The 23,406-nt window shown below is 36.8% G+C and overlaps 1 protein-coding gene across 2 annotated transcripts; it reads right to left on the bottom strand.

Annotated features, from left to right (window-relative positions):
* Positions 1-96: 96 nt before the first annotated feature.
* On the bottom strand, positions 97-23,406 carry esrp1 (epithelial splicing regulatory protein 1). Of its 2 annotated transcripts, none has more exons than XM_051718680.1 (15): positions 23,028-23,406; positions 22,411-22,539; positions 21,845-21,958; positions 21,620-21,734; positions 20,949-21,047; positions 20,786-20,840; positions 20,260-20,370; positions 20,004-20,136; positions 19,501-19,543; positions 18,450-18,751; positions 14,750-14,983; positions 13,092-13,290; positions 6,547-6,754; positions 3,189-3,360; positions 97-1,745 (listed from the first exon to the last, which is right to left on the bottom strand). In XM_051718680.1, exons 1-15 carry the CDS (start codon positions 23,157-23,159, stop codon positions 1,635-1,637), a joined length of 2,157 nt encoding a protein of 718 aa, XP_051574640.1. In that variant the 5' UTR covers positions 23,160-23,406; the 3' UTR covers positions 97-1,634. The 2 variants fall into 2 exon arrangements, with proteins under 2 accessions (XP_051574640.1, XP_051574641.1); XM_051718681.1 differs by having other exon boundaries at positions 13,104-13,290.

The raw sequence follows: 23,406 nt of genomic DNA, 5'->3' as shown, positions 1-23,406 counted from the left end.
TAACATGAAGGAGTGGTGCTTTTGCTTTACTGCTGCCTGTTGGCATGGGTGAGTACTACTTGCTTTACTCCTACAGCTCATAAAAGCTTAAACATGCAAATTACTCATTATTTAATAAAAAGCACAGGGTATAATATACAAGGCACATTGGCATAAACAAACAGAAGGTTACAGATGGGATACAGTTGCAGGTAACAAATAAACCTGTTCACATTCAACACAAACACTCTCCTTAATACACAGACAATGGGTGAAAATACACCTGTGTGCATTACAGCAGGCTCGAAACACTCTCTGAGTGCAGTAAATAAACACACATGCATTGACTTGGTTATGGTGTGCACATGAAATAATACACATGTTCAAGCACACACACACACGCATGTCATACATCAATTGGGATACATTTACTACACACACAACTAGAACATTTATCTATAGGGTTTTGTACATTAAGGACAATGCATATTTTTGATTCGTGACACACAGACACGGGTATAAAGCACTAAATTAATTGTTCCTGATTTTGCTTCTGAGCAATTTTGGCAAAAGGGCGATTCTCACGAAACCTGTTAAGAAAATGTCCTGGTCATATTTAAACCCAAATCAATGCAAAATATATACATATATACACAAGTAAAATATATTGTGCTGAAATGAAGCCTACACTTATGCTTCATTTTTTGCATTGAGAAACTATTTTCAGGACACTTAAGCACATTTTACCAGTTGAGGTTGTTTTACCATTCCTTTTTTTCCCCTCATTACCATAACAGTAATTTTATTATTATTATTGTTTTACAGTAAAAATATCATAATAACCTTTTTTTTTTTGTCTTTTTTTTTTTTTTACATTGCGATACTGAGAATTGGGGGTAAAATGTGTGGAACTGTCACAAAAAATGTCACAATGTAAAAAATCTTAATGCCCTTAAAAATAGGCTTAATTTTCTACATGCAAAATATAATTTCTTACATGTTTCTTTTGATTTCAAAGTAAAAAAGGACCAGGAGTTTTTCTTGACAGGTTTCATTAAAATCACCTAACAATGAGGCTGCACAACTATAAAGTTGCAGGCATCCACACACTACATTGCGCATAATGTACGGATTTGCAGAATCTTGTAAACATGTTGAAAAAGCTGGCTCTTTGAACTTCATCATGCATTTTAAAACCTTCAAAGAAAAAAAGGCCTCCACATATTTACACATACTCATAGTAGTCACATCAACAGGGAAATAGGCACTAACACACACATACAAACTTTTTTTCAGGTTTTTTGGCTTAAATTTATGGTATCGGTGAAAATCTTGATTCGGCAGTTAGTCTTTTAGACCCTGGTTCGAGGAGCTATTTCCTGAGTGAACATCACTGCACGTGCATGTATGTACACAAACATACAAACACATTTCTTACTTCAGCAAAACAACCTTATGAGTAGAATATTAGCTCTAATGCATAAACAAAACAAAAAAACAATGTGCAATATACATTAATGTCAAAATACATATATTTCTTAAAAAAATTCTCATATAAATAGCTAATCTAAGGAATGGCATAAACTGCTTTGTTTTAAGGGGGTTTATTAAATCCATGCTCCACCACAGGGGTGTGGCCTTGTGAATGGTTTGGCTTAAAGCAACTGCAAGTCAATATAGGCCCCGCCTCCTACAGTCTGGTCTCCAATAGGCTGCTTGGCCGACAGCACAGGGGGGAGAGTTACCAAGGCATCATTGTTGCCTGGCTAAAAAAGAAAGAAAGAAATTAGGTTTACTCAAGAGATACATGCTTATGCCTCATTATTAGTAATAAGCCCCACCACAAATGAGTAATAGCACTCCTACTGACTAACAAGCAAACTGCCTTAGGCAAAATGTACAGCCTGTATAGAAGAAAAGCACACATTGTGGTTGTGCATTGCCAGAGCCCAGTTGTTTTTATAATCTATTCATAAGAATATTTCTGTTTTAAAGGCATATGGTGGTCACACCAAATATTGATTTAGTTTTTTTTTAGGTTTACTGCACTTTATCTGAAGTTACATTATAAATGAAAATTATTTAGGCACTTTAAAAAAAAAAAAAAGAAAACATCCTCTCTATACAAGATTTTTTACAACTGCCAAAAACTTTTAAACAGTAATGTATATATTTATAAGTATTTGAATACTATTGTACTGTAGGTTTGTGCAAAAAAAAAAAAAAAAAACTATAGACTTGAGTATGCTTCTTTTTTGTTTTTCTGCATTCCCAATCAGTTTGCGCCCATCGACCGTATTGCCTTTGCCCCTGCAACGCATGCGCCTACGATGCACACAGACTAGGACTGTCTGCGTGTCGAGAAAATCTGGCCCGCGTGAGGAGAGTCGAAATGACGAAATTTGCATCACACATACTGCATGCGGAGTGATCAGCAACACTGACAATTGAAGTGTACTTTGCCTTAAGAATGTATGAGCAGTATTTGAATGAACAAAATGGAACCACAATGAAAACTGAATGCAATACTTTCATTAAATAAGTAAAAATTCAGAAAAACTGAAACTAAAGTAAAAAACATTCTCAATCTCCAAAGCTAAAAAGAAGTCATTTATGAGATTGTTTATTTATTGTGAGTCCTTTTGCCTTATCCTGATCTACACCTGCAGAAACCTAACAGTGGTCTCCCATAGCAACTGAACATATGAGAAACAGCATTCAGGTTAGAGCAGGCCAATGCACCGCACCTTAACTCAATGTCTGTGAGGAAATTCAGACCAGAGGAACCTGTTCAGCACACAGAGGGAGTGTGACAATGCAACTATGTGGCCCTGTTACTCAAACCCACTAAAGCATCTAAATCTTCAATGATGAACACCGCAGGATACAGGACACACCTTAATGTTCCCTACAATCCAGCACTGCCCTGCCAATAAACACACACACTTTATGGTGTGGAACAATCTGGGACTTGTATTTGGATCAGTGGTGCTCAATAACATTGCAAGAGACCATTAATAGCTGCCTGTCAATACTGTAGTTTAATTTTCAGTTAATTTTATCATTTAGTTACCTGCTATTCGAAGGGCATTTTAACTCAAAATGATTATATCCTACAGGCACAAATTCCTGTCCCTTTTCTGCATTCACACTGACATAATGTACCGCTATTAGAGTCATTTGTGAGTGGATGTGTATTTTAAACACACCTGATATCCATGAACCATGCTGAGGATCCCTTTAACCCCACTATTGTAAGCGTGGGAAGGGGCGTGGCCTTGCATTTGTATCAGTGCTGTGGGTGGGGCTGAGAGGACTGAGCCAGCTGAAGGGGTGTGGCCAGCAGGGAAGTAGCTGATGTTAGGGGGGGAGCCAGGTGGGCTGTGGTTAGACAACAGATTTACATGAAATTATAAACATTAACAACAGAAATCACAATTTGGTGTACAAAGCATTAAAAGGTAAACTGTGTATGTCTGTGCCATTTGCGTCACCAAACTGAACTGCAAACCTATGGATAAATTTCAAACAGGTGTCCACCATTGGTCGAAAAACAGATTATTATTGGTTGAGCCAATGTTGCTGTGTTTTAAGGTTTAAATAAACAGAGCAATGTTTTAAAAGAACCGTTTTTCACTTTTCAAAAGGAATCAACCAGGAATGGCTTACTTATAGTTCTTTTTGCACATTGGGATAGGAAACTGGAAAAAGTCTTTAAACGTTTAACAAAAATATACACACATCACTTTCATTTGTATAGCATAATGACATGGGTTCTGACATGCAAATAGAATTAATTTTATAATAATTACCACATATTACCACTATAAAGTCTTTCCAGTATTTCTACTAAAGTAGATACTGCACAGTGATAGTTTGATTTATGGAGTTCGTCTTTACATTTATGTGACCTTCTCATAGCTAAATAATGTTCATCTTATTTCTCTGTCCTTATATCTCACATACACACGTATGCACACGTATGTGTGAACCAGTTCTTCCACAATGGAGTGCACTAAAATGGGCATTATAGCTCTGTTGAAAGACCTGTGCAGTCTGTTACCCTTGTGAACACACCCTTTCATAGTTGTGCAAGTCCTTCTTAAAAACAAAGTCATTATGTTTAGCCTCTTCAGAGCTTCATTTAAGCAGCTCATCAAAATTGCCTGAGGCAAAAGCTCATTTACATTAACAAAAAATACACAGGCAACTAACACAAAAACAACATTTAAACACAAAATACATTACCCTCAAACACAAATATTACACGCTTACACATATATGTAATGTATATAAATATTCACACTTTACGAAACTTCGTTAAACAGACAACTATCTATGCTGCTTTTATATGTAAAAAAAAATAACAATTCTACTGGCGAGTGTCCTGATATCACATAATGGTATAATTTGTCTAGTGCACCAAAACGGGTCTCTCAGACTAGGTTCTGTCATGTGACAGGCGGTTTGGTTTAACTATGCTCAGATCCAGAGAAAACAGATTGTGAAATGTGATAATTCACATTTGGCTGGACAAGCAAAAACAATTAAGTCATTTTCAGTGTTGGCACAGTTACTGCATTTTGCCTTTGTAGGGCAGAGTTGCTCTGTGACGCTATCAAAACACTGTTTGAGTATCCTGACCAGTCAGACACAGCAACATTGGCTTGACCAATGGTTTGAGTATGGGGCTGGACTATCTGTTTGTCTGACTAAAAGACAATGTTAGTTAGTAATGGACTACATGTAGCCTAATATGGATTACAAAAATTTTGTATTTTTAATTGGATTACATTACAATTTAAACTGTGTGTAATCAGAATCCAGTTACTACTTTATGGATTACATGATTACATAACGATTACATAATATATCAGTTTTGACTCAAATAAATTAGCAATAAGTAATCCATCAGTAATCCAGATTAGATTGCCTAAAAGTGTCATCTAAGACCCCGGTTACACCTGGTATTAAGATGCGTTTTTGGTGATCAGATCGCATGTGGTTAGCACTAAATACAGTAGTAAATGAGGTCTAACACATTTTGTGATCAGATCACAAAAACTACATAAGAATGTGGTCAAAAAACGCATGTAACCACATCACATTTGAGGTGTAAATGCTAATCCATCCTGAATGTGTCCCGGTAACAGCGAAGCACCACCTCTCACCTGTCAATCGACCACTGCGCTAAAACAAGAATTTTAACTTTGCCGGTTAAGCTGGCTCTACACTAGCAGACTCAGAACAACTCAAATTGGGTGGGGGGGTGTCACACTTAATGACTGTTTTCGCTAATCTTGCCCTTCTGGTCAGTGAGCCTGACACATTTACCGATTAAAACACGAGAACTTCACGAATCTTCTTCAGTGTGTCTGAAATCAACATGCATGCACATTTATGAAAAGCAAGAATATCTGCAGCTCAGTAGGTCCTTAAAATGCAAGTGAATGGAGATTTCTCTTTAGAAGCTCCAAAAATCACAGACAGTCAGCATAAATGTCATCAATATGACACCAATTGTTAAATTAATGTTTTCTAAAGCAACACGATCGCTTTTGGTGTGAAAAATATAAATATTTAAGTACTTTTTTTTTTTTAACTCATGCTTCCGTTCAGTAGTGGTATGCAAGTGTGACGTACTCGCATTGGCATTTGAAACATTCGAGAACTGGCACATGTGAGTCACAACCGGAAGAGCTGCGCTGTTTACAAGTGAGAAGGAGGAACGCTGTATAGTAGTTTGGTTGGTTTTGGTTTAAATCTGTATTTATCTGTTTCTTTACTCACAATGGTGCATTTGTGTGCTTAACCTGGATGTTTCAGCCGAGTGGAGAACATGAGATTACCTCTGTATCATGGCAGCAGAATACATCACACGAGAGACCACTTGGACTCCACCCTCTTGTGAAGCTTACCCGAAGCGATGATTTAGAGTTAAAAAGTACTTAAATATTGATCTTTTTTCGCACCTAAAGCGATCGTATCACTTTAGAAGACAATAATTTAACAGCTGATGTCATATCAATGACATTTATGCTGACTGTCTGACATTTTTGGAGCTTCAAAAATCGGATCACCATCCACTTGCATTTTAAGGGCCTACTGAGATAAGATATTTTTCTAATTTTCTTCAAATGTGTTCTGTTGAAGAGAGAAAGTCATACACACCTGAGATATCATGAGGGTGAGTAAATAATGAGAGAATTTTAATTTTTGGGTGAACTATCCCTTTAATACCAGGTATAAACAGGGTAAAAAAGATTATGTTACAGATTACTATTTTAGTTGTGTAATTTATAATCACTTCCAGAATATATTTAATAAGTAATCTACCCAACACTGTCAATAGCAAATTATTAATTATCCAATTCCATTTAGTGATGCTAGTGACCTAGAAATTACACACTTCAGCATTAAACAGCGATAAGTGGAATGCAATCATCTTCTGTAAATGGAATTATAGCTTACTGTATTTCTTATCCAGGACATAACATTGCTCTATTACATTACTTATTCTAGATTAACTGTGGAAAACAACGATAACAGGAATATGAAAACCCTCACCTGGGATAATAGGCGGTGTAGTTCATGTACAGTGGGTTATTGGCAGGGTAGAACGTAGTGGTTGGGGCCAGGGGCCGGGGACTCAGCAGGAACTGGGAGGGGTAAATAGCTGCTGGCTCAGCAGGTAGCACCGCCCCTGCTGGAAGGACAGCTCCAGCAGGAAAGACAGCCGTCCCAAGAGGAAACGAATATGATGGAGGGGACAAACCTGAAATGGGGGAAGGGCAGGTGGGACATTACAAAATTATTGCGTGAAAAACAAACCTGCTTAACTCTGAACCAGACATGATTCTGAATGAAATCATGCTTGTAGAGCTTTCCCATCTACAAACTTTTTCAATCATAAGACTTGTAAGTGATCAGTCAAGGGTGTGGTACTGACTGAACCTAAGTCAATTACAATGTGGGCTTTATGTGTTTAACGGTTTTCTTAAACTACATTCACAGCCTGTTTCATGTCCTATTCATTGTTTGTCATCAGAGGCTCATGCAGTCATCCCATCATACAAACAAGGAACAATGCAGGGCAAATAAACTCTGTCAACAAGCTGGAGCATGGGAAAACCAAAACACCAGCAGTAGCCACCTCAAAAGCCCACTTCAAACACCTGTCACACTGTGAAATGAACTGCTGTCTAGCGGCAGCCAATTGCCTTGCATGCAACATACTTAAAGGGTTAGTTCACCCAAAAATGAAAATTCTGTCATCATTTACACAGTCACCATTCACTTTCATTTTATGGAAAAAGATGCAGTAAAAGTAAATGGTGACTGAGGCTGTCAGTCCATTACATTCTGCCTACCATTTCCTTTTGTGTTCCTCGGAGGAAAGAAACTCATACAGGTTTTGAACAATGTGAGGGTGAGCAAACAATGACAGAATTGTAATTTTTGTTTGAACTATCCCTTTAACACTCCAGTTATGATTTCAAATCTCATCTATCATGTGTGAAGCCTTTAAATATGCCAAATACTTTGCTCACTGAGTTGGCAAAATACCAGTTAACTTCAATAAAGAAATTCCTCTGTCCAACAAGTTTCTATTAAAATGTCAGTCCCAGTCTTTACATCACATACACCCTCTATTTTGATCATAGTGACACGCTCACAAGGCATGCAGTAGACCTTAACCCAAAACCATCAATATCTGCCACTGTAATTCAGCTACAAGTCAGGTATGTTCCTTCCACCCATCAGCACAGGCTGTGCCTGCACAAACAGCCAGCATTCAGACTCCTTTAATCGAACTCCACTTGTGGAGTGCTGGGGCTTCTACGTGCAGCTGTTGGTTGTTAGTAGGGTTGGGCGATGTAGCAAAAATCTCTATATTAGTTCAGCCTATATTGTTCAGTATATTCAATATGTATTTATATACTGTAGATATTTACAGTGCTGGGCGGATTACTTGTGAATTGCAATCCGGTACTGATTACAAATTACATGACAATGCAATCAGTAACGTAATCTTGCAGATTACATTTTTGGAGTATTCTAATATGATTACTTTTGGATTACTTTCAACCTAATTCTATTTTATTTTATGTCACATGCATTTGAGTAGGATAATCATTTTAACATAAAAGTACAAAGAGGATGAAAATGTATTCCATTCTATATTACTAACAAAAAGAGCCACACAGAAAGAGCTCCTTGACATTTTTAAAAGGTGCAGTAAACATTACTTGAATGACATAAACATTAAATCTAACAGCAATGACAGTGCATCGCCAAAGTTTATAATTCAAAACACTGAGACATTAAGTTCGTTTTAAGTGCATAAAACAATAGCAACATGACGGACATTAATGACCATAAAATCAACAGCAATGACGTTGCTAGGTCAAAGCTTTCATCTAAAAACACTGAAACACTTTTAACCCTTACTGCTTACTGATAGTCCATCACCTATTCCAAAGCTGAGGTGCAAGATATTATCTTTTGAACAGCAAAAATATTCTAAAAGAGCAGAATATTTTAAAACTGCAGTGTTCCACTGAGTCACACAAGGAACAGTTGTTTCAAGTTTTATGTCAAGTTTCATGGAGTGGACTCCACTGCATCAGAAACAACAGTACAGCCATGGGCTTTGCTCCATATTGCTGCAAATTTTGCAGTTGAACTATGTGTACCCTGCGGGCAGGACCCTTAGAGATGGCATCCACTAGATCCTTTGAAGCAATTAAGTTCAATATGTGTGCGAACTGCACACCTTTGGTGTAATTTCATTCTTAAAAATGAAATTATCTCTATAGATCCAGTGGTTAAATGCTGAGGTAGACCGCTCCATCTTCACCTGGCTGGCTAGTAGAGGTTCTGAGTTCAATACACACAACTGTCCCCCTCCCCTCTCTTCCGAAAACACTCAAAGACTAACCGAACGTATATCAACGGTGTGCTGATTTAGAATGAAAAATGTAAAAGATTGAAAAAAGAGAATGATTAGAATGATCAATTATTAACAATTTACTGCCCTTGCCTTGTTAACATGTAATCATGTAATCTATCAAAAAGTAACTGTAGTCCGATTGAGTATTTTAAAATCAAATGTAATTTAATCCAATTACAAGTACTTGATTTTTGTAATCTGATTACGTAATCCAGATTAAATGTAACCTGTTACTACCCAGCACTGTATATTTATATATAATATATATATATGTATGTACTTGTTCCTAAATGGCTTTAAAGGGTTATTTGTTAAATCAGAAGAGCCATCATTTCAACCAAACAGCCATTTCTATTGAAATGTTTAAATGTTTAAAAACTAAAACACAGTAAAATGAATACAAGAATTCGATTTAATAATTTTCATTTATATGCACCAATAATTCAACATAATAATGTATTAAAAACAGCAATATTTATGTACATGCTGTATACATTATATTTACTATATCATGTAATACACTAAAAATAAAAATCACACGCAAACACCGCTATGAATATTTTTTAAGTACAATTTGTTGAATTAGAGCAATGAATCGAGTAACTTAAAAAGACAGTTATTTTGAACTGATTCATTGATACGAATCAAGCTTACAAACCATAAACATAGTTTTTGCTTTTGACTCGCTTAGAACACCAGTTTTCATATAGCATTTTTCCGTAAAACGCTGAAAGCAAGATGAATAAGCACTAAATACAGTGGTTACAATTCTCATGTGGTAGGCGGATGTGCACTGGGTGATTGCAGACTGTTATCACTTGCATGTAGTGCAGAATCTCTAACGCAAGTGATGTGCTTTTCTCTGTCGTACTATAAACTGGTGCACACGTCAGCTGGCGTGCATACCGCAAGCTGTTTTGTCTTTTAAAGCTTTTGTCTAACTATCCGTAATTATATTGTAGATATCTACAATTGCATTTAGTCAGAATGCTAATTTGAGATATCTGCAATTATAATTTGACTAGTAAGAAAGAACATTAAAGATATCTGTTAATATATTTTGCCTAGTCGAAATTCCATTTAAGATATCTGCAATGACATCACAGATTTCGTCAGTTGTCACGTCACACATCTACAAAGATGATTAGAGATATCTGTAATTCAGTTTTGACTAGTCAAAATTATATTTTCAGATATCTAAATTGCCCTTACTCCTAGTCGATCTGCTGTGTTGTGACGTGCAATGACTCTTCATTACGTAACGCTATCGAAGCTGTTAAAGTAACTAGCTGCTAACAGAAAGATTAAGTCGATGCTTGACAACTTAATAAACAATATCTTGATGCATTTATATATGTTAAAAGATCTCCAGTTAACTATGTGTAGCAAAGTGATTGTTATGTGTTGCAGCACGGACCAATTTAAGTGTAAATGATTAATAAAGACAGACAACCACAAACGGGTCTTTTGAATTTATTATTATACAATCTATAAAAATGTGAAATTGGGTAAATACATTTTTAATCCGTTAAAATCTTTAAACACAAAAAAGAGCGAGGCGTCATTCAACAATTTTATATTAAACATGCTTGTGTATTATTTGCCAATACCGTTATAGTCCACTTGATGGCAGTGTGTAACAGCAACACAGAGAAGTACTGCTGTGTTGGAGTGAGGAGACATGGAGCAATAAAGGTAGTTAAAATTAGGGGTCCCTTCTGATTTTATTTGAGTTTATTTGGGAATGATGGCTGATACAAATCATTTTTACAAGTGCTCCATCATCATTGTTCCTTATTATTGGATTTTTATTTATTTTTAATTGCAAAATTCTGTTTAAAATAAACCAAACATGCAAGACTAACATTAAAAGGTCAATTCTTTATCAGACTAAATGGCGGACGGCAAACATTTCCAAGGTAGGATTGTTTTTTTGTTTTTTTTGTAAGGCGGGGCATAGCAGAGAGGCAATTTGCATAAGCATTTTAGATATCTATAAAGGAATTGTCACTAATAAGAATGTTGATTTAATGTTGATTAAAATTATTCCCCGTCAGATTAATAATTGCAGATATCTCCAAATAAAGATCTTCCTGGTCTGTAATCAATTTGAAACATCTATATATATACACACATTACAGATATCTTTAAATGAAAATTGACTAGTAATAATTCAAATTAAAGATATCTCCTATTAAATATTGACTAGTCATATATCCAATTCAAGATATCTACAACTATATTTTGCCTAGTCATATCTTAGTTTCAGATATCAAAAAATTCAATTAGGACATGCATTGTAGATTTCTTAAATGTGAATTACTACTAGTCAAAAATGCACAACAGATATCTGAAAATGGAGTTTTGACTAGTAAAACATAATTATGGATAGTCAAATCTGAATATTAAATGATAAAAGAGCTTGCCATACGCGCATCAACCAGGCTTCACTCGATATGCGAGCTCCGGTGATAGGATAGCGCAGAGCGGATCACATGCACGATTAAACTGGTCTTCCCTCGATATCACGGCGCATAACAAACCTCATGCGACCCATTTGAATTCTACATGAGAATTTTCTATTTTAAAGTGCTATGGGGCGATTCAGCCATTTCAAATGGATACAGCACCGACATTCTGAACAACACTGACGAGGGAAAGAGAAAACACCTCCACCAGCATCAATTACAAGACTTCACATCAACACACCCAACACACTAGCATTTATCACAGTAAACTTTAATAGATTTTCCCATTACAACTGTGGTAGTTGTATTAAAGTTACGTTTTTAAAGGTTTTGTTTAGGCTATTATTTTTTCATAACAAATGAACAGTTTATTTTTTAAGAAAGACTGCCTAACTAACAACTGAGGAGCAATCCATGGCCTTAACACAAGGGCAAGTAGGCCACAATGTAGAATATCATGTGTATCATGAAGAAAGTCATGTAATATTGTAATATATTTCCTGTTCTAATGATGTTTTATATTAGGAAACAAATTGGCCTGGTTTGGCTTCAAATATTCCTAAATCATTAAGAGTCTGATAAAAGAAAAACAATATCTGTAATGAAGTAGGAAACAAACATATTTACTATAGAAGCACAGTCACAAATCAGTGACGTGGTTTACTCATGAATATTATAACGAGCCCTATATCAAAAGGTATTAAGTTAGTTTGATTTCCCACCGCACCTTGAATTACAAAAAACTCTAGAAACGTTTCTAGATGATAAGATGATCAAAAATAAATAATATTCATTACAAACATGAAATGCAACAACTTATCTTAAATATTAATTGCAATTATGTAAAAATAACTACTGCATTGTGATGAACCGAACGTCAACGTAAACCACCACCGAAGACCATTTTTTTAGCCAAGAAAAACCCTGCATGCTCACATCCTCGCATTGCTCATTTAAAAACGATATTCTCGATGTTGCTTAATTTTATATCAAAAGCAAATCATTGCAAAAATATTGTGAATATTCAATACACTGCCCAACACTGGTTATTGCAAAAGTGGTATAATAACTAATCATTAGGAATCTTAAAAAAGCACATTCAAATCTCTGCATTACTCTCAGCGTTGCTTAATTTTATATATCAAGCAAAACCATTGCAAATATATTGTGAATATTCAAAAATCGCCCAGCCCTAGTTATTACAGTAGGAAAGTTACTGATTTGACAATCTATCCAGGACTAGAACTGAAGAAGAGAGAAATGTATACTACACCAAAGAGACACGTGCTCCACGTGTGCCTTCATTACACAATGTGTTTCAGAGAAAGTGCGACTGGTGATATGACATTATGATGTGGATTGAAATCTTGTGTAAAATTAGAATGATTCAAAATCACCCCCAATCAAAGCCCACAGTTCCACTGCTGTGGAAAAGCATCTGAGTAACTTAGGCTATATATTACAGTCATCAGACCTGAATTGACAAAAACATTCACCCAATTAAATTCCTACTGCTCCTGATGCCCATTCCTGCCCACTTCTGGAAGAATCTGGACAGGACACCCACCAAATGAATGAATGAATAAGTGAATGAATGAATGAGAAGAAGGGGAAAAAACAGGAAGGCGTGAAGCGCCACCTACCCGCACACACAGCTGAGAGAAGCAGCCCCAGAGCCCAGCAGCACTTACGTCGTAACTTACATGGCGGCGGCGAGAGGCCGCTCCTGTTGAGCGTTCCCCCCATCAGCACGATGTTCATCTCCTGAGCAGAGCACGCAAACACCTCCACATAACGCCCCTTCATGCTGCGTTTATGACAGTGCTGGGCTGCCAGGAATGCCCGATCTGCCGAACGCATCTGGATAAAAGCATCACCCGTTGGACGACCCTGACCAAACACACATACACAAATGTTGATATAAACTCAGTTTAAAAAAGGATGAAACCCTGTAAATCAAACCAATTTTTTAATTTTTAAAAGGTATCGTTCACCCAAAAAATGAAAATTCCCTCATCATTTACTCACCCTCATGTCATCCAAGATGTATTTGACTTTCTTTCTTCTGCAGAACACAAAGATTTTTAGAAGAATATCTCAGCTCTGTAGGTCCTTACAATGCAAGTGAATGGGTACCAAAATTTTGATGCTACAAAAGCACATAAAGGTAACATAAAAGTAATCCTTGTGACTCCCATTTTTTAATCCATGTCTTCAGAAGCGATATAAGTGTGGGTGAGAAACAGATCAATATTTAAGTCCTAAGTATAAAATCACCACATTTACACCTTTTGTTTTTGGCGATTCGCAATCTTTGTGCATATCGCCACCTACTGGGCAAGGAGGATAATTTATAGTAAAAAAGGACTTAAATATTGATCTGTTTCTCACTCACACTTATCATATAGCTTCTAAAGATATGTATTTAACCACTGGAGTCGTATTAATTACTTTTATTTTGCCTTTAAGTGCATTTTAGACCTTCCAATTGTTGGTCACCATCCACATGCATTGTATGGACCTACAGAGCTGAGATATTCTTCTAGAAATCTTTGTTTGTGTTAAGCAGAAGAAAGAAAGTTATTCACATTTGGGATGGCATGATAATGTTAATTTGTGTTAATTTTTGGGTGAACTATCCCTTTAAAAATGCAAGACCAAGAGCACAAAGCCATCAGCTTGGACTCTGATACTGAATGTATTACATGCAGGTTTTCTTTGTTTTTGACTGCAGATGTACAAGCCTATTTTTTAGGTTCCTGTGGGTTTGTATGGAAAATATTTGAATTGGCTTTACATCATGTGGAGCATGCAGCATGCTGTAAGACAGTGGTTCTTCTTAGCTGGATTTGCTTTGGGACCCAGATTTTACATTAGACATTATTTGGTGACCAAACACAGTACCAAAATTGTTTTTTGGTCAAACTTTTATTAAAAAAAATTGTTTTCTTAAAATCTAAATAACATAATTACATATTTTAATTTAATTTAATTTATAATATAATAACATTTTAATGTATTAATTTTGGGTCGCAACCCACCAGCACTTTAAGATATTATATGGACTGAGGCATGACAGTCAATTCAGAAACACATTTTAAAGGAATGAAGAAACACAAGTCCTGACAGAAGCTGCTGCACTGAGTGATTCATCATCTTTTTTATGGAACGGTTGTTCTGGCAGTGCCGAAGGGGGAGAACTCATTGACAGAACACATTATTAAGTACATAGGTAAGTTATTGTTTATTGTATTTAACGAATTCCATATGAATTCAAAGTCAGTCAGTACCTTCTGATTTCAGTGTATATGACAGTTTATTAGACTATAAGTGGATCTGAGAGCATTACCTGCTGGTTCAACACCATGTGCACTCCATGAGGTTTGATGTCAGCTGTGTATTCTCCCAGGAAAACCAATATATCCTGGATGGTGGCATCGTAAGGCAGACCCCTCAATCTCACACAGTCCCGGATACCTGTCACTGCTGCTGTTGGGGGCACGAATGTGGGCTGTGGCACCACAGATAAGATGGGGGAGGGGGCCACTGGTATTAATGGGGCTGATGAGTATCTGTTCAGTACCTGACACATACAAATACACACATGCTAGAGTAAAATGTCTGGACATGCACGAAAGCAGAGACAATACTACACAGACACATATAATCAAGAGGACTTCTGTCTTGTTTACAGCTTCAGGTACAGGGATGAGGGATGAATTGTACTTAATTGTACTTGTTCAGAGACTCAGATATGTTTCCGATCATTTAAACACATGATAAGAAAACTTTGGCATGTCTGTGCAGAGATTGTCTAGAATTCTTTCTTATGACCTACACCATTATATTCATTTCCATAATTTTTTCAGTCGATCATTATTACTGTATGTGGACTTTAACGAATCATTTTAAATAGATTGCATTCTCAAAGAGTCTTTGCTAGCCAATGTAATATTTTAGAACGGAGCATAAAAATTAATATTCACTATAGGAATGTCCATGACTTATCCATGACTTTGTAAACATTTTATTAATTTCAAAGACTTAAAGGAATAGTTTGGGTTCAATACAAGTTAAGCTCAATTAACACATTTGTGGCATAATATGATTACCACAAAAATGTATTTCGACTTGTCCCTCCATTTCTTTAAAAAAAAAAAAAGCAAAAATCTGGGTTACAGTGAGGCACTTACAATGGAAGTGAATGGGGGCCAATTTTTGAACGTTAAAATACTCACTGTTTCAAAAGTATAGCCACAAGACATAAAGGATATGAGTGCAAACAGGATTTTAGTGTGATAAAAATCACTTAATAACCTTTTCTGTGTAAAGTTAAAGACAATTTTACAACTTCGTTACCATGACGATGTAATGTCAACAAACCCTAAAACCCTAAAATGACTGTAAAAATGACAATTTACACAACTTTACAGTTCAAATAACACATGAGTTTTAACAGAAGAATTAATGCAAGTGCTTTTATAAAATTATAAGGTTCACATTTCTGTGTTTAAACCCTCCAACAATTGGCCACATTCACTTTCATTGTCCCCATTCACTTCCATAGTGCCTCACTGTAACCCAGATTTTTGCATTTTTTAAATAAAAGAAGGGATGAGTCGAAATTAATTTTTGTGGTAATCATCATTATACCACAAATGCTGTCAAGTGACTATGGTAACCCCGCCATTTGCAAAAATTATTTTCATTTGTCTTATTTCTGCCTTTTGACACAACTAAATAATCATTAGACTACAACAAAAATATGTGCATTATTAGTATTTTAATAATAATAATTATTATAACAATAACAACATTATAACAATATAACTGCAGACGAAAATCGGTTATGACAAAGCAGAATGTTTCCTAACTTTCTTTGCTATTTATCAGTTATTTTCTCGATATTAAGGAACCAAAAACTGGTTAAGTGAAAAGTGTGAATATTGGTAAAAATATATCTATTATCAAACCCATTATTGGTCTATTTCTAGTCTGTGTCTTCAAGCACACCCAAATATAAGAAGACCATGTCCCTACTATGTTTTAGATAGGGGTTTAGGTTTTATATTTGTTGGAACTTTACCAGATCAGGCCTGCCTAAGCCTCCACTTCCTTTTTGAGCAGGCGAGAAAGTCCTCACTGCCACTTTAGGGTACTTATGGCACTTTTCCACTGCACGTTACTGTTCGACTTGACTCTGCTCGCTTTACTTTTCTGAGCTTGCTTTTCCACTGCAGTTTAGTGCCGCCTCAACGTGGGTGGGATTATAGGCTGATCTTCATAGTTGCGCCGCCTCTACAGCCATGACATCATCTTAAAGCGACACATACATAAACAATAACATGACCGCTAGCTGTTAACTACTAGCTCGTTGTGCTGCATAAAGCAGTTGTTGCATGGTGATTTTACACAAGTGTAACAGTTAAATTGGCCTGGTTGTTTTAGAAGCAAGCTTTCCAGTAGCTGGTCAACTAAACAAAGTGAAGCTTTCAAGCAGAATATAGAGTTAACGTAACAAAATGTACCATCCTCCATCGTGGACTCCAACAATGCCGAGTCCAGGGCACTCTCCCTCCCATTGCTCACTGGTCTATTGCCATAGATAGTGTCCATTTGATCGAACCACTTCCACTTTCTTCTGTTTGAACCACTCCGGCCGCTGTGGTCCTTGATGGTTCTGTAGTCACTTTTATGTTTTTTTAACTTTTCCCTACACTGTTGGTAGGTCCGGTGGTAGCCGTGTGTGGCCAACAGCTGAGACACTTCCTGAAAGACTTTTTCGTTTCGCGTCGTTTCGTTCGTCGCTAACGAGAGGAACGTCTGCACCTCGTTTATTGACCACGGCGTGGTTTTGTGCACAGCCATTTCTTTTTACAATTTGAAAGTCGCGTGAACAAATTATACTATACTATAAAATAAAACTAGCAGGTTGATGTCCTGTGTCGCAAATCCAGTGACACAGGTAGTGACGATTCTCTCTGACCAATCAGTGATCTGCAGGGTTTTGACGTCACATTTAGTATCGGCTCGGCTCGCTTGGAACCTCGACCGAGGTGGTACTAAAAAAAGTACCATGTACCATCCACAGTGGAAAACCCCCAAAAAGTGAGCTGAGTCGAGTCGAGCTGTACCGTGCAGTGGAAAAGCCCCATTATAGACAGCACACTTCCCAGTCAAATACACATGAGGTCTGCTCAGCCAGCTGCTATGGATGAGTAGCCTTGGTTTGATAATTTGGACAACAACTAAATATTAACACACACAAGAAATTCCAAGTAAATCTACAAATTCAGCACCACAATGAAATTTGAAAGGTTTTTAATCTGAAGAAGGTGAGGACTAAGATAACCTGATTTGGGATAATAATTTTATGAGAGCATTGAAAAGCTAATTTTTTACAGGCTGCCAAGTTGATTGTTTGTTCAGTGAGCTGGCCGTTCATCTAGAGTACAAGTATTTGTACACACACTCACACGCCTTTACTCTGCCTGTATAATCTTTCAAACAAACTAAAATACAATCCAAACAACACTGTAAAAAATGCTTATGTGCAGCTGTTAGCTTAAAGGGATAGCTGAAAAATGACAATTCTGTCATCATTTACTCACCCTCATGTTGTTCCATATAATACTTTCTTTCTTCCATGGAGTACAAAAGGAGATGTTAGACAGAATGGCATCTTTATACAATGAAAGTGAATGGTGACTGAGGCTGACATTCTGCCAAACATCTCCTTTTGTTCTCCATGGAAGAAAGAAAGTCATAGTGATTTAGAACAACATCAGGGTGAGTAAATGATAACAGCATTTTCAGTTTTGGGTGGAATGTCCCTTTAAAGTACTATTTGCACTTGATCTGACCCTTAATATTACTTTTGTTGGTGTAACCTAATGTATTCATTTTCATTTTGTCATATTAAATAATATTTCTGACTTGAATGAAACAAGTTAATTTAGATGTTACCACATGAAGCACATTTTTTAGGTTACCTGACCATTTTTTTTCTCACAGTAAATCAAACCAAATAGGACGTGTTGCTCTCTCACCTGTTGTACCTCGGCTGCAGTGCTCTTGAAGAGCTCTATGTATCTCTTGCCCAGGATGTCCTTGTGTTTCTTCAGTGCGTTCTGAGCATGGTCCTCACAGGAGAACAGGACAAAAGCGTCCCCAGTGGGCCTGCCATCGGGAAAGCGTACAAAGAGAATGCCGTCGCTGCCGTCAGTCACAGGGCAAGCCGGGGAGAAGAACTGCAGCACCTGCTCCGCGGTGGCAGTGAACGGAAGTCCACGCATGCGCACAATAACCTGATTCTCCCTCGACAGAAAATTGGCCACTTCATTAGAGGTACCTGTCAGTCAAACATTCACATATGAGTGAGCCGCTCAACATACTGTACACTGAAAAAAGTTGTAACCTGCAACGGTTACCTTAAAAAGCTATTTCTATCAGATCTAACCCTTATAATTTGTTTTGTTGGTGTAACCTAATGTATTCAGGTTGATTCAGTTATGTTAAAAAATGTTTTTACTTGAATAAAACCAGCTAATTTAGATGATACCACATGAAGCATATTTTTATGTAAACATTTTTTTCAGAATAGATGCAAGCTAGAAACATACAAAACAGACAATAAAACTAATTCAAATCTTACTGACTGACCACAAACTTAGGAATAATATGATATATGGGTAATTACATAATGCATAATGTATCAATGGACTTTTGACAATGGACAATTTTTTTTTTTTTTACAATTCTTAAACAACTTATTGCCATCACTAGTTCATTTTAAATGGTTCTATGATGTGACCAGATAATTTTTAAAAGTACAAATACTCCATGTAATATCTCAATTAAAGTCATGAAGCTTTATGCATAATAATAATTATAAGAGAATTAGAAAAATGCTGTTTAAAATAGTTTCAGGAGTATGTCACTCACATGTCAACTTCGTTAAAGTATTTCATGTCAGCTAACCATATACTATAACAGACAGCAGTTTATGCTACATTTGTATTCATCCCCTTGAGGGTGCTAAATAATATATCCACATCTCACACGCATGCAAACTCAGGGACAAAGATGTGATATTTTTACCTCCTGCTATCTTTAGAAAGTCTTCACCTGTTGCCTTGTAAACCTGCATTGCAAAATAGTGTTACTGTATACATGTGAAAAGCTTTCACATCAGTATTACTACAATCAAAAAGAAAAAAGCATGTATGGTGCATGCAACTGGACTTCAGTTCACCAGAATGCAAAATGCAACTTTTTTTTTTTTTTTTTAAAGAAGCAGGGCTTCTCTGTTTCCCAAACAGATCTTCATGAGAAAAGGTGGCTCATGAGATTGTGATAAAAATGGTAATGCTGAATTAAATTAAATACAAATGTGTAATAATAACAAGAAATGACATAAAAATATATATGTTCATTTAAATGCAAATACAAATAAGGAAAAAAAAACAACATCAAAATTTCATTAGTGAGCATGGATAGAATAATAAAAAACAATTTAGATCATAGGGGTTCAGGTGGCAAAAAAAGTTCAGGAATCCCTCTATTGGCAACAATTTTATCTTTATTACTAGTTGTTGGCGCACCTCAATGTATCTGGTGCCCATGTGATGCTTGTGTCTCTGCAGGGCCAGATCCCTGTGCTCCTCACTCTCAAACCGCACCAGTGCTTCTCCATTCCTCCTGCCCTGAGCATTTAGACACAACGCAGCACCTCCTCTACACACACAAAGAGTTATTCGTTAGACAGGTATTCAACTTTTGATTGCCATTGTACACAGATTGCATGATAATTATGTGTTAATGTTGGCTGTGGGTGGTTTGCAGGTTTTGTGTGCATACTTGGCGATGTTGAGACCCCTGAAGAAGCGAGCGATATCCTGGTCTGAGGACTGCCAGGGAAGACCTCGAGCTCTGATCACTGTGTTATCGTCTACCCTCTCCATCTTACTACTACACGGAACACACATAGGGAAAAAATATATTAAAAGGAACAGTTCTCCCAAAAATACAAATTCAGTCATTTATTCACCCTCATGATGTTCCAAGCCCATATGACTTTCTTTCTTCCATGGAACACAAAGGGAGATGTTTGGCAGCCCCAGTCACCATTCACTTTCACTGTATGAAAAAATATGAAATTTAAGTGAATGGTGACAGAGACGAACACTACCTAAGATCTCCTTTTGTGTTCCATCGTGAGTGAAATGGGTTTGGAACAACGTGAGGGTGAGTAAATGATGACAGAATTTTCATTTTTGGATGAACTATCCCTTTATCTTTTGTGTAACTTAAACAAGAAGCACTGCAAAAAATGTTTCTCACATAAACTGAACACATTTGCAGACAAATGTTTGTTAGCTCTTACCAGGTGCCAGTCTCAAACTTATCATTCACTTTTTCAGGACAGAAAAATGTATGGCCTATGAACGAGAACAAAGAATGTTCATACCAAAGACACTAGAGGATATTAAATCCATATATGTAGATGATAATATACAGTATATACTGTATAAGTTGAGAGAACTTACAAACAGGCTCAGAGAGGAATGCTAAAACAATATTTGACATCTGTTCAACCTTGTAAGAAGTGAAAGCATGAAGAGATGAATCTACAACCACATTTAGATCTGACCACAACAGTCAAGGAATACAGAGTTAGTGCTTAGAGTTACTGCCGACACCTTAATTACCCGTTAATAACACAGTAAGGACACAAGGAACAACAAAGGCATGGTTTTTAAAAGTAAAAGAACCACTGAAATGCAATAGTCTTGCATAAAAGCACAATGTAAACATGGAAGTAGAGTATGACTTTCGATTAACCTTTCTTACTGGGCTGTGCTATTGCATTGTGTGTAGTCATTAAGATGTTACAACATAGGTGTGACAGGTTAAGCTTGTTGGCTAAACACTCTTGGCTTTCTCTTGCTGCCTCAATGAGCCCACACTATTGTGAGGTTAATTTGCATTTCAAAACCTTGGGATCCTGCAACCAACACCCTGTTGCCTATCTCTCTCTCTCTCTCTCTCTCTCTCTCTCTCTCTCTCTCTCTCTCTCTCTCTCTCTCTCTCTCATGCACACTCAAACTCAACTTTCTTACACTGGCTGTCAGCTGCAAGACAATTAAAGAACTAATATGTGCTTTAATCAACTTTGACCTATTTGAGAATTTCAAAAAAGACAAAAATTTAAGGATACAGTCAGCCATGACCTGAAGATTCAAGTCTTTCAATTCCCCTTCTGACGGGAATTTTTTCTTAAACTCTTTCCGCAGATCAAAAAATGAGAAGAAACACTCAGGCAACAAAATATTCTGAAAAACAATAAAAAAAAAAAAAACAAGGTTATTAACCAAGCCTGCAAATCCCTTACTACTCTACTACATATATCATCCACTCAGTTGCAGTGTTTACAGTTTCATACCTTGCTGGAGGCCTCGGGATGCAGGACTTGACGCATGTGAAGCTGTCCATCCATACAGAGGCAGAAGGTGTTCCCCGCATCTGGGTCCACCTCCGCACATAACCGCTGATTCAACTGCACATGTAGAAACTATTTAAGTAAATGAAGTCACCCACTTTCATGTGGTGGTGTTTAATCTATACCCACAAATTACTGCTTGTGCAAGCATCAAACCGCAAACTGTCTAATAATCTGTTTTTAATAATTTATTGCTAAGATATGCAACATGGTGTGTAGACAAATCGAATAGTTCAGCTGTCTATTCAAAGGATCCATTGGTTAAAGGAGATGTCTTAAGTATGGTACTAGGAACTCACAAATGCAAACATCCTTTATGCATTCAGAACCACCAAATTAAGTAAGAAATAGGACTTCTAAATAGAACTGACACAATTCAAGAAAAACATTCCTCATAACTGTATATTTGACGTTTGTTAGCTGTATTATGTTACTGTATTTAAGCCCCATTGTTTTGTTATAAATGCAGGGTTATTTGTCTCTCGACAGATAAATATGAGAATGATCACCTGGTCAATGGCTTCCTCGAGTGGAGCAGCAGTTGTCAAGGCCTCCTCGGTGAGACCACTCACCTCCTGACACTCCTCAGAGAGCTCAATGTGCTCCGGTTTGACAAGCAGTTCATTTACTCGTCCAGCCTAAGAGCAAGGAGACAGGATGAATGATCAGTACTTGTATACACAGAAAAAAAAAGTGGTAACCTGCAATTGTTAGCTTAAGAAGCTATTTCTACCTGATCTAACCCATAAAATTATTTTTTGGAGTGACCTAAATGTTAAATAATATTTTTGTCTTTAAACCAGTTTATTTAGATTACCTCATAAAGCATTCAATTTAAAATTTAAAATGTTTTAGAGTATACAAATGTAAAAAAAAATCAATTAAAAAAATCCAATAAAAATTCCTTACATAAATTAACACTTGGCCTTAGACTCTTGTCATCATCATTTTTTTTATTTATTTTTTTTATTTTTTATGGTATTAGGCCTATATCAATTTAAGCTGCAGACTACTGAAAAATGATTAGTATTATTTCTAACTCATTCTCTCGCCCCCACCACAATTACTACACACGCATACACACAAACATGCAAACGTACACCATCAGGATGAAATATGAAAATACCTGTTTAGTCGCCAAATCCACGACTTGCCAGATCAACTGTACAATTTCCTTTTCATCCGTTCCCAATTGGTCCCCACTTGCGCCAGATGTGGTGGTGAATAAAAGCACCAAATAATCGGGATTAACCGTCATTTTAAGAAGGAAAAACTATTGTCACCACCCCGATGCCAAAAGAAAACCCTAGAGCTCAACTCCAGGTGAGAGAGAAGCGAAGACCCCAGTGACCCCACACCTACGGACAAATCAGTGCCGGGCTCGGACTCCTTTACGCGTTCCGTGGCCTTTTAATCGCGTGAGTGTCGATGCAATCCAGTCCGGAACCCCTGGCTCTGCTCCGTAATGGCTGCTCAGCTCGCGCTGGTTTTGTGTGCGCCCTACC

The sequence above is a fragment of the Myxocyprinus asiaticus genome, chromosome 15 (genome assembly GCF_019703515.2).
Source record: "Myxocyprinus asiaticus isolate MX2 ecotype Aquarium Trade chromosome 15, UBuf_Myxa_2, whole genome shotgun sequence".
Lineage (NCBI taxonomy): Eukaryota > Metazoa > Chordata > Actinopteri > Cypriniformes > Catostomidae > Myxocyprinus > Myxocyprinus asiaticus.
This window is presented reverse-complemented; position numbering and strand designations above follow the sequence as displayed.

Coding starts and splice junctions, on each gene's coding strand:
- esrp1 (XM_051718680.1), bottom strand. CDS start 23,159: ATGACGGTTAATCCCGATTATTTGGTGCTTTTATTCACCACCACATCT. Junction 21,959..22,410: donor TCGAGGAAGCCATTGACCAG/GTGATCATTCTC, acceptor CTACATGTGCAG/TTGAATCAGCGGTTATGTGC. Junction 13,291..14,749: donor ACATGGTGTTGAACCAGCAG/GTAATGCTCTCA, acceptor GTGTTTGGTCAG/GGTCGTCCAACGGGTGATGC.